The 12,950-nt window shown below is 31.5% G+C and overlaps 1 protein-coding gene across 1 annotated transcript; it reads left to right on the top strand.

The window, feature by feature from the left end:
• Positions 1-2,000: 2,000 nt before the first annotated feature.
• LOC127148642 (disease resistance protein RGA2-like) lies at positions 2,001-6,252 on the top strand. The gene is made up of 2 exons (XM_051082810.1): positions 2,001-5,175; positions 5,912-6,252. Exons 1-2 carry the CDS (start codon positions 2,001-2,003, stop codon positions 5,941-5,943), a joined length of 3,207 nt encoding a protein of 1,068 aa, XP_050938767.1. The 3' UTR covers positions 5,944-6,252.
• Positions 6,253-12,950: the final 6,698 nt, after the last annotated feature.

Genomic DNA, 12,950 nt, shown 5'->3' with positions numbered 1-12,950 from the left:
TTTTCTTTCTACCATATTTCTTCTTTTATTTTCTTGAAACTGTTATTTGATTCAAGATCGTGTATAGAATATAAAAGATCTATATTTTTTTAAACTGTTATTTGGTTGTTGAAGATCTTGAAAAAAATGTCAATTAGATTTGGAAAACATCATTTAGATTTTGGTAGCAAAATTTAAGCATTTAAATTTGGGTACAAAAGAATATTTAAAAAATCATTTAAATTTGGATAGCCACATCTAAATGATTGTAAAAAAAAAAATACGATCGTGTACAAAAGAATGAATCTTGAAAACAATTGTTTGGCCAAATCTAAACGTGTACTAAAAAATCTTGAAAAAATTTATTTAGATTTGGAGTCAGATCTAAAGTATGGTGTATCAAATTTAAACGATCGTGTGACCAAATTAAACGATGGAGAGAATCTTGAAAAAAAATCGTTTAGATCTAAATGATTGTGTACCAAATAGCCACATCTAAATAATCTTATACCAAATATATTATGCTTGTTGACAGAACATTTTTGGTATTTTTCATTTTGGGCATGAGCATTTTCCGTGTTATTACATATATATATATATATATATATATATGCATTTTGTTGGTACATAGCTATCAAATGTAGGAAGCAACGTGCACAAACGGTGAAAGGAAGTATAAGAGACAAAATATAGGGGTTTTTAGAAGACACTTACATCGTTGAAAATGTTTATTATGTTTATAGCATCTTTTAAAATTAAAATTTTGCAACTTTGCCTCTCTCAAAGTTGTTCTTTAATTAATGTGAAAAAGATATCATCTTCTACATAACATTTGTCTCCTTTACGAACATGAAAAATTGAGAGTTGTTGGTTGGACTTTTCTGATCTCCTGTTGTTTCTTTTAATATGAATAACTTCTTGTACTTTTTCTTTTAATCATTGATTACAAATTGCAACTGACAATGTTGAAATGATATATTTGTTAAATTCTCGTTCTCAATTGATAAAAGAAAAATTCAACCTGTCCAATTGGACTTGTATAGTATAAGTTCTAAGCCTCACTCATATTAATATGAAATTCACAACTAACCAAAAAAAAAAAAAAAAAAAAAAAACACAAATAGTATTTAAAATAATACCTAATAGCACAAATATAAATCCAAAAAATGCAATCAATAGTCAGTAGCATAACCACCCAATATAATATTTTAATTAGATTTTCCATGTAATATCACTAATGAGAATTTAAAATACAACTCCTTGACAATTACTTAAGTTAAGTTGAGCCATTTGCCCTTTTTTTTTTTTAATTTCGATCGACTAATGCAGATCATATTATAATAATTAATGATATTTTTAAATACAGCAAAATAAACCAAAATACATAAAAAGTTTAAATTCTATAGACTTATGAGTATTTATCCATAGAACTTATAAATATTTTCAACAATAATTATTTTAATATGGTTCGAGTTTATTATTAATTCTTGTTATTAATATTGATTTCAATACATTATTGTAAAATTCCAAGTGATTCATATTGCGCATTCAAGACCCAAATGTTGAAGTTAACATACGTGGTTTCAACAAATTATTTTGATAAGGTTTAGTGTATATTTCGACTCACTTATCTTGAGCGAATATCACTTTTCGGAGTTAACATACGTGAAAGATTTTAATATTGATATGATGGTTGATCTAATCATACCGAATAAGGATATTTATCAGATCTTTGTACCATTGAATTTGTCGAATGACGCTGTAGACGTGGTTGATGACACAATGTAGTTTATGTCACTCAAAGGTTACAAGTTGCCAAATCAAAGTCCAACTAGATTATTACTCTATTCTTAATAGCACAGCTGGTAATTAAAAACAATATTAAGGAGATGATTAAGTTGAAGTTTGGTGGTATAAAAAGTGTTGATAAAGCTGGTCATATTGAGCACTACTTATCACAAGCAATAATAATCTTTTGTAGAGCCTTAATCCCGTTTCCATTTACTTGAACCTGAAAAGCTATGGCTGAAGGAATTCTCCTCCAACTTGCTGGGGAGATCTTGACAAAACTGATCTCCTTACTTTCTGAAGAATATGGAATGCTAAGCGGACTCAAGGATGATCTTGACCAACTCAAGAGCACTGTTTCAATGATTCAGAGTACACTTATCGATGCGCAAAACTTGCCAACTGGATTAGACTCTGTAGCAACTTGGCTCGAAAAGTTGAGACACGTGCTTCATGATGCGGAAGATTTGGTTGATGAATTCTGTGCTGAGCTTCGCCATCGAGAAGTTATGACAAGGGAAAAACATGCAAAAAAGGTCAGGATTTTCTTCTCTAGCTCTAATCAACTTGCATTTAACTATAAGATGGCACGTCGAGTAAAAAGAATTAGGGAGAGGTTAGATGTTATTGATAAGGAAAAAAGTTATCTTTGGAGTCATAGCTTTGTTCAGGGGAGACAACAAGATGTACCTAGTCCAATTAGAATGAGAATGAGCTTGAGTAGGGAAACTCACTCTTCTTTAAATAAGGAGAGAGTGATTGGAAGAGATGATGATAAGAGGTACTTAAAGAGCCTTTTACTAGTAGATGATATGAGTCTCAAAGACAATGTTTCACTCATTGCAATTGTTGGAATGGGTGGAATAGGGAAGACAACCTTGGCTAAATCTCTCTATAACGATGGGGACGTATCCAAGCATTTCGAGATAAAAATGTGGATTTGGGTTTCTAAGCAGTTCGTTGAAAAAATAGTAGTGAAAAAGATACTAGAGTCAGCAACCAAAATCCCTCCTATTGGACAAGAGTTGGATACTGTACAAAGTCAGCTCCAAGATGTGATTGGAGGTAAGAAGTATTTGTTGGTTATGGATGAAATAATGAATGAAAGTGAAGATGAATGGAAGAAATTGAAAGATTTGTTAGTGGTTGGGAAGAGAGGGAGTAAGATTATAATAACCAAGCGTGATCGTAAAGTTGCATCAGAAATCGAAGGAATGACCACGTCAGTGACTTTAAAAGGCTTGTCTGAGGACCGTTCTTGGTCATTGTTTAGAGAAGTGGCATTTGAAGGAAACCTCCCAAATCCAATAAATCCAAAGTTGGAACTAATGGGGAAAGAAATTTCAAGTAGATGTGGAGGTGTTCCACTTGCAATAAGACATATGGGACGCTTTTTATGCTCAAAAAGATGTGAAGAAGAATGGATGTCTTCTCTGAGTGACAAACTTTTGGAAGTCACCCAACAAAACAATGATGTGGCATCCATATTAGAATTGAGCTATAACGATCTCCCACTACATTTGAAGCAATGTTTTGCCTATTCATCCTTGTTCCCCAAAGTACATAAACTAAAAGTAAATGAGTTGATTAGACAATGGGTTGCTCAAGGTTTTATCGAATCATCAAAGGGAGAGAAATCCATGGAAACTATAGGAAAGAACTACTTTGATGAATTATGTTGGAGGTTTTTTTACGAAAATTCTAGTGATGAGAATAATTTCGATGATTATGTTTATATGCATGATGTGATGTATGAGCTTGCAAGGAAGGTAGCAGACAAGAAATTATATGTATGTGGAGATATCAATAATAATTATGTTGTTAGTGAACAAACTCTGCATTTTTCATTTGATTATAAAATACAATCATGGCAGGACGTTCTGTCCAAATTGTGCAAGGCTAAAGGATTAAGAACATTTATGTTCTTACATTCTCCCTATGAGGAGAAGAATGAGGTCAATGAAGCTAATTTGGATGAACTATTTTCAAGTTTTCCACGTTTGCGAGTATTACTTCTTGGTGGATCCAATATTCATGTACTGCCAAATTCTATAAAGAAGCTTAAACTTCTTCGATATCTCGACCTCTCCGAAAACAACATGAAATCACTGCCAAATTCCATCACTGAATTGCAAGATTTGCAAACTTTAAAGCTGACTGGCTGTTATGCGCTTAAAGAAATGCCAAGGGATATCAACAAGCTTGTAAATCTCAGACATCTTGATTCTCGGTGTTGTTCACAAATAACTCATATGGCGCCGGAAGGGATGGAGAAGTTAAGTTGTCTACAAACAATAAGTTTATTCGTGTTTGATTGCACAAAGACGAATAAGCTACGGGAGTTGAATGAGCTCAATAATTTGACAGGAGAGTTGAAAATCACAGGTTTACAGCAGTTGAGGTCTACTCCATATGAAGTCAGTTTAGTAAACCTCAAAGACAAAAAATGTTTGCGAAGTTTGAAACTGGAATGGAAAATGGGACTGTACAAACACGAAGACGAGGCAGATGAAAGAGTAATGAAAGGCTTAGAACCAAATCCAAATGTTGAATCCTTGGGCATTAAAGGGTACAACGGAGTAGGATTACCCAAGTGGATGTTCAACTGCCATTTGAAGTTAACTGAAATTGAAATTGTAAGTTGCCATAGATTGCAACATCTACCTCAGTTCCATCACCTTCAAACTCTCAAGACTCTATGTCTACGGGACTTAAGATCTCTCAAGTTCATAGATAAGTTTGACAATCCATTTTCATCATCAATGTTTTTTCCATCTCTAAAGTCTCTATGTTTAGCAAATATGGCTAATTTGGAAGGATGGTGGGAATTAAGCCGAGCCGTAGCAGGGGAGACTTCTGAGAACATTCAATGGTTGCCTCCAACTTTTCCTGAGCTTGAGATTCTAGACATCTACCAATGTCCAAAGTTAAATTCTATGCCCAAGCTACCTTCTTCCACTAAAGCATATGTTAGTTTATGTGATGTTGGTGTTCAGTTGGTGATTAGTACAATAGGTCCAGTATTGTTGTGTTTGAGAACTCTAAGACTTGAAGAAATTAAAAATCTGAATTGTCTACCATTTCAGCAAAACATAAATCATTCTTTGGTTATCTCCTCAACAACGACCTCTCCTATTCCCCTCAAATATCTACAAATGGATAAATGCCTCGATCTCGTGACTTTACCAGAATGGATTTACATCTTTACTTCTCTTGAAACGCTGAGTATTTCGAAATGTCCGAAATTAAAATCACTACCAAAGGGAATGCAACGACTCGAATCTTTGAAACGTCTTTGCATAGAGGACTGCCCAAGACTAGAAGAAAGATGCAAGGAGGGAGGAGAGGATTGGCCGAACATTTCACATGTACCCAACATTGTTTTCTTCACGTCACAGTCTTCTTCAGGTCTGTCCCTTTTTGATCTTTCATATCTCTATTTTGTTTTCTAGTTTTCTTTTCTTCTCTATGATTATACAAAAAATTGATTTCATCCATATGTTTAAAACACATCTAAATATGAATATTTACAATATGTATTCTTATGTATCTATACATTTGTAACACGTAAAATCATTTTATTGTTTTCATGAGTACCGATAGTTTTCATAATTGTGGATTAGAATCGAAAGGGCAGTGAAATAAAAGGTTTTTACTCTATGATATGAGCATGAGTGAGTTAAACATCAAACTGAACTGATAAGCTCCATCACATTATGTGGAATGAATGCTGAATTTTCTACCATATTGATGACACTTTGGATGGTGGCCCATTGAACAACAACATCTGCATCTAAAAACAGTACTCACTTCGGTGACTTATCAACAATATACCAACTTCGAGTTATAACTCGGATGATATGATATATTATCGAATGAATAAACTATCTGGTATTAGACTGAGTTTATAACTCACTTCCTTAAAGGGCTCATGAACAAGTTTACATGTACTTGAATTTTGTATTATATATTTATAAACGTCTTAAAGCATAGTTCCTTTACTTTACTTCTTGTAGCATAATTTCAAGTACTTCTTAGTCTATAATACTAAGGCATTTCCCATAAATTTTCATTGTTTTTATAGTCGACTTTTGTGCATCTTTTAACTGACCTCACCCGTTTAATCCTATAATATTTGCCCTAGCCTGCAGTGTACGTGTAGGATCTCAGGAGTAACCCGTTTAATCCTACAAGCATAGCAGATTCAAAGATAAGGAAAATGAGTAACAGAAAACTTGTTTCCCAATTGTGACAACTTGTTTTGGGACCATTTCGGCATGTGCGAGGACAAACAGAGGAAAAAAAAGATTTGTACAACGATAGAGTGTTGGAAATTCATGTGAGTGAAAGGAGAGGAAAAACACAAGAGAACATGGAGCTATGTGAGTGAAAATTCTTTGTATAAACTCATTCTCTCTGTAAGAATTAATGAGGAAGAAAAGTGGTACAAAGTGGACGTAGGCTTATTAGCTGAACCACTATATATCTTTGTGTTGTTTTTCTCTTTCCCTCCTTTAGTATCATTTTAAAGCGTCAATACTTTCTTGTTTAATTGTCATTTGTTGCTCCCCCTATTTGTATGTTTAGGATACTATGGAATCATAACTCAATTTATTGAATATTTTGAACGGTGAAAACCTAACATTGTATTGGAAGAGATTCTACACATCCATAATTTACAATACTTAAACAATTCGAGATTGTCTTGTATTGGTAGAAAGGTGCAAGAAAAGCACCGGAGAAGAGTGGCCTAAGATCTCCCATATCCCAAACTTAGACATTTCATCAAGAATCCATTAATTACTTCATGATTCGGGTGTGCAAAATAAAAATTCTTTCATTATTTTTTTTTTATGAATATATGACTCTTTGTAAAAGCACTATATTGTTTCATTTTAGTTTCTTTTAATTCAAACTACATAACTATTACAACATCGTCTCGTACAAAGGTATAAATTAATGATCGTTTAGGTTTTGGACACCAACACTCAACTTTAAAACATTTACTATTTATCTCTTATCAAAAGACTATAACCCTTCATCAAAATATTATAGCATTTCTCTAAGAGTTGTCCCAAACTCAAAATGTTCTTCAAATCAGGCACATAATAAACATTAGAGATAAACTCATGCTTTCCATTCTTAAAATTGATCAAAATTTTACCTTTTCCTTTAACTGGATTTTTGTGGCATCACCAAATACGATATCAAACTCAAAATGTTCTTCAAATCAGGCACATAATAAACATTAGAGATAAACTCATGCTTTCCATTCTTAAAATTGATCAAAATTTTACCTTTTCCTTTAACTGGATTTTTGTGGCATCACCAAATACGATATCACCACCAACAGATTCATTAAGCTCCACGAACATCGATTTACTTCCACACATGTGATTGCTTGCATCACTATCGAGATACCATGCATTGTTTTCACACCTTTGCATGCTAGAAGCAATGATGAATCACTGCTTTCTTCATCTTTTTCAGCATAATTTGCATTTTCTTCAACTCTATTTCTGCATTCCTAGGAATAATGGTCGAATTTATGACAATTATAACTTTCAACCTATCTTTTGTCATTCCTCTTGTCATTATTTAATCTTTCTCCATTTGACCTTGAATAATGTTTTCTTCCACGACCTCTTGATGAATTTGAGTTTGAATTACTTTCATCAAATTTTCTTTGACCGTAGTTTCCTCGAACTCGATCTCTAAGATCACCAAGTCCACAATTGCCACCACGTCCTTGACCTCGATTGCATTCTTCTAGGTTGTCTTCCTTTTCTTTTAATTGCAACTTTGACTGAAAAAGTTGCTCAGTCGTTTTTTTGTTCTTCTTAAGAAGCTTCTCTTCATGGGCTTGTAAATAACCCATAAGTTGATCAGGATATTGTACTCAAATCTTTTGATTCTTTAATAGCTATATGATGATAAAATTGAATTTTTTATCCAATGAGTGAAGTATATTTTCTACTACTTACTCATCACTTATTGTCTCACCATATCTTTTCATTTTATTAACTACAGCTAACAATCTTGAACTATAATTTGAAACTGATTCAGACTCCTTCATATGTAGTGCAATTCATAATTACCTCTCAATTTTTGGCTCAATTTTTGAAGGTGAACCTTCTTAACTCGATCTACTATTCTTCAAAATTTGCCATGCTTGATGTGCAGTAGTTGCTCCACAAATTTTCTCAAAATTTGAATCATTAATGGCTTGATGAATGATGGTGAAAGCCTTTTTGATATTTTTTCCTTGTATTTTGTAAAGTTTCTCGTTGAGTGTGATTTAAAGTCGCATCACTCTCTGGTTCTTCATAATCATTATTAACAATGTCCCACACACATCTTGTGATCCAAGTAGAGCTTTCATTCAAATACACCAATTGCTATAATTTTCTTTTGTAAGTTGAGGTACTTGGAAATGAACTACATTGTTGTTTGCCATTTGCAAAAACAAATTTTTAAAACTCCAAATTCAAGCTCTGATACCATTTTGTTGGCATGTGATGAACACCCCAAATAAAGAAGGGAAACTTTTATAAATGTAACAAAACATCAAACTATTTACGGCCCGTATAACAAAAGCAATAAAGTTAGTCATCATTTAAATATTCCAGATTTGCCCTTCCATCTTTCGCTTCCTCACGATTTCTTTCATCGTTTTCCTTCTGCGTTTTCTTTCATCGTCTTTCTTCTTTTCCTTCTTTTTTTTTTCTATTAAGATTTCTTTCCATCGTATTTCTTTTTCTTTCTTTTTTTTTTTGCTGCGATTTCTTTCTCTAATATTTCTTTTTTTCCTTTTTTTTCTGCTGCGATTTCTTTCAATCGTTTTTCTTCTTTTCTGATTCTTTTTTTATGTCGTTTAATCTTTCCATCGTATTTCTCATTTTCCTCTTTTTTCATTGTGATTTCTTTTCATTGTCTTTCTTCTTTTTTTTTTGTACGTTGTTTAAATTTGGGTAACCAAATCTCAACGACTGTATACAAAAAATAGAAAAATCTAAAATATCGTGTATAAAAATTTTTGAAAAAAAATCATTTAGATTGAAATAGCAAAATGTAAACGATCGTGTAAAAAAAAAGTAAACGATTGTGTAAAAAAAAATCATGTATAAAGAATCTTGAAAAAAATCATTTAGATTGAAGTAGCCAAATGTAGACGATCGTGTAAAAAAAAGTAAACGATCTTGCACAAAAAATAAAAGATCGTATATAAAGAATCGTAAAAAAAGTAAACGATCGTATAAAAAAAATAAATCTAAACGATCGTGTACAAAAGAATTAAAAAAATCGTGTACCAAATTTTGAAAAAAAAAATCGTTTAGATTTGGGTTTGATCGTGTAACTAAATTTAAATGATCGTGTAACAAAATTAAACGATAGAATTGAAAAAATAAATTGTAGTCATATCTAAACGATCCCGTACCAAATAATAACCAAATCTAGACGATAGCAAATATATTACGCATGCGTTGTTGACGACGTGGTTGACGGAACATTTTTAGTATTTTACACGGTAAGCCTCTAAGCTTTTTTTCATTTTCGGAATTGTTCTATACAGTATAAATACTTTGCCACTTTGTTATTTCTTTGAAAAGACCTCAATAAATAATTACTAAATAGAATATTTGGGATGAAATTAAAAAAAAGAAATAATTATTGGAAAACTTTAACTTTTTGTGTGTGTATTCTAGTCACACTAGGATAATTTAGATTACAACATTTCAATCATATTTATATGATTGTCACGAGTATAACTCATAGCACAATGAAACACAACAATTTAAATCCTACATTTGATTAATGTGAAACTCTTACTAAATTAACTCAACACATTTTAACTCACATCATTTTCTAACTCTGATAAATTAATTCACTTATAACTTATTTATTTAATTTAAAGTTTTCAACATTCAATGCAATCATAGGAAGACGTTCTATCTAAATTATGCAAGGCTAAGGGATTAAGAACAATCCTTTTATTATATCGTCCCTACGAGAGGATGAATAAAGTTGATAAAGCTATTTTGGATGAATAATTATTTTCCAGTTTTCCACGTTTGCGAGTATTAGATCTTCATTTCTCGCAGATTTCTGCAGTGTCAGAGTCCATAAAAAAACTTAGACACCTTCGATATTTGGATCTCTTTGAAAATGATATGAAATTAATTCCACATTCTATCATTGAATTGCAAAATTTGCAAACACTAAATCTAACAGAATGCTATGAGCTAAAAGAATTGCCAAGGGACATCAACAATCTTGTAAATCTCAGGCATCTTACGTTTGAACCTTGGATGGAAGTAACTCCTACATCGGAAAGGAGGGAGAAGTTGACTTGTCTACAAACAATCAGTTTGTTTGTGTTTGACTGCAAAAAGATCAATAAGCTATGGGAATTGAATGATCTCAGTCATTTTACAGGAGAGTTAAAAATCATAGGTCTAGAGAAGTTGAGGTCTTCTCCATCTGAAATCGCCTTAATAAACCTGAAAGACAAAAAAGGTTGGCAAGGTTTAAATTTGGAATGGAAACTGGGGAAGGATGAATACGAAGGTGAGGCTGATGAAAATATAATGGAAGGCTTGGAACCACATCCAAATGTTGAATCGTTGAGCATTAACGGGTACACTGGAGAAGCATTGCCCATTGTTGAGGTCTACTCCTCAACAATGACCTCTCCTATTCCCCTCAAATATCTACACATATATAATTAAATGCCTCGATTTCATCTTTACTTCTCTTGAAACGCTGAGTATTTCGAAATGTCCGAAATTAAAATCACTACCAAAGGGAATGCGACGACTCGAATCTTTGAAACGTCTTTGCATAGAGGACTGCCCAAGACTAGAAGAAAGATGCAAGGAGGGAGGGAGGGGAGGATTGGCCTAACATTTCACATGTACCCAATATTGTTTTCTTCACGTCACAGTCTTCTTCAGGTCTATCCCTCTTTGATCTTTCATACCTCTATTCTGTTTTCTATTCTATTTCAAGTTTGTGAGTAGTTTCTTTTCTTCTCTATGATTATAAAAAAAAAAAAAAAAAATTCATCCATATGTTTAAAACACATCTAAATATGAATATTTACAATATTTATTCTTATGTATCTATACATTTGTAACACGTAAAACCATTTTATTGTTTTCATGAGTACCGATAGTTTTCATTATTGTGGATTAGAATCGTAAGGGCAGTGAAATAAAAAGTTTTTACTCTGTGATATGAGCATGGGTGAGTCGTTAAACATCAAACTGATAGGCTCCATCACATTAGGTGGAATGAATGTTGAATTTTCTACCATATTGATAACACTTTGGATGGTGGCCCATTGAACAACAACATCTGTATCTAAAACAATACTCATTTCGGTGACTTATCAACAATATACCAACTTCGAGTTATAACTCAGGATGTAGCTGTGTAGATATGATATATTATCGAATGAAAAAACTATATGATATTAGAATGAATTTACAACTCACATCTTAACCGCATAGTTACTTTACTTCTTGTAGCATTATTTCAAGTACTTCTTGGTGTATAATACTAAGGCAGTTCCCATAAACTTTCATTGTTTTTAACCACACATGAATAATCTCTTGGTCCTTTGTTTCTTTTTTTCTTTTTTTTCTTTTTTTCTCTTTTCTTTTTTTATTTTTATTTTTTATGTTTTCTAGTAATAGGCTAACCCACTATGATTCTTTATTGGAGGTTACTAATTTAGAAAAGCTAAATACCATTTGAATACAAAACAATTTTACAAATCTATTAAAATAACTACATTTTTTAGTATGGGTCTTTCTTACCTTTTGAGATTTCATGTGGAGAATCCCACACGTTGAAACTGAAAATACCATTTTATTTCTCATTCAAATGTTTTACATTTTACACCTTTTTTCTATTTTCAAACCCCCTAAAAATTTGAAATTTTATGGTAAAAAGTAGTTCTCATCACAATTTTTTTTTTCAAAAGGATCGAAAATCTGTGGGAAATTCCATAAATTCCAATTCTTAGGAAAAAATTATGAGATATTTTTTTTTCAACCCAAAATTAAGAATGATAAATATAAAAAAATTTATCCTCGTAAATCATCATCAATTGATTTAAGCACTTCGGTTAATGGGAAAGACAACTTTAATATAATATATAAGATTCACCATCTCTCAACTATGAGGTTTCTTACGATTACAAAAGTTTTATTTGATCAAATAACTCTTGATAGATAGGATTTTTAAATTATAATTTAGCCACCAACTTTTTATTTTATGGTTATCCTCTATACTTCAATGTGTTGACAATCAATCTCAAATTTGTAATGATCATATTTGTATATTTGTAAAATTAAATTTTTTTTTTATATATATCATAATTGAGATTTTAATTAATTTGTTATTTCGATGTTGAAAAAGTCATGACATATGAACATTTTAATTGTTCAATCACCTCGATCGAAACCAATTTACCTTTGACTTCATAATCATCAATTTTAAAGAACAAACAATTTGGTGTGGTTTTCCACGTTGATATTAAATTGATAGTATAATATATAGTATATCAATATTGTTTTTACTTGCTTAATACCTATTAAATATAGAAAATATAACAAAATTTTAGTATGTGTCAATATTATATATCGATAGAAAGTGATATCGATAGATTTTAAAATTTTGTTATATGATTGTGTTATTAGAAAGAATTTCATTCTTTATTTGCGGTAGGTCTCAAGAAGCAGCCTCCCTTTCCCTTTAAAAACTCAATATAAAAGAATTAATTAATATACTGAGGATAGAAATAGGGTAACTATTGCTTTAGAAAATTAACTATTTGATATTGAAATAAAACATATTTAATTTAACACGTAATTTGAGAATTAGATTAATTATTCAATTCATTGACTATATTTCGATTAATGACTTTATTGTCGATTATAATAATTTAAATTAGGTCGATTGCATTTAATTATTATAGTACTTTGTCAAATATATTTAAAATACAATTAGAATAAAAAAACAACTTCACAAATACAAAATATAGCAAAATTATATGTGGTGTTGATCTTCTTCACCTTTTATCTCAACTAAATAAATCATAACTAAATTGGATATGTTAGATGGCAAGAGTATTAATGTTAGATTCTAACTGACACCTTAAACAACTATCGTCATAT

Source organism: Cucumis melo, chromosome 1 (assembly GCF_025177605.1).
Source record: "Cucumis melo cultivar AY chromosome 1, USDA_Cmelo_AY_1.0, whole genome shotgun sequence".
In the NCBI taxonomy this organism is placed as follows: domain Eukaryota; kingdom Viridiplantae; phylum Streptophyta; class Magnoliopsida; order Cucurbitales; family Cucurbitaceae; genus Cucumis; species Cucumis melo.
This window is presented reverse-complemented; position numbering and strand designations above follow the sequence as displayed.

What these genes read in the sequence shown, in the direction of transcription:
- LOC127148642 (XM_051082810.1), top strand. Translation starts at nt 2,001, where the DNA reads ATGGCTGAAGGAATTCTCCTCCAACTTGCTGGGGAGATCTTGACAAAA. An exon ending in CACGTCACAGTCTTCTTCAG is followed by an intron (nt 5,176 to 5,911) that starts GTCTGTCCCTTT and finishes TATTTGCCCTAG; the next exon opens with CCTGCAGTGTACGTGTAGGA.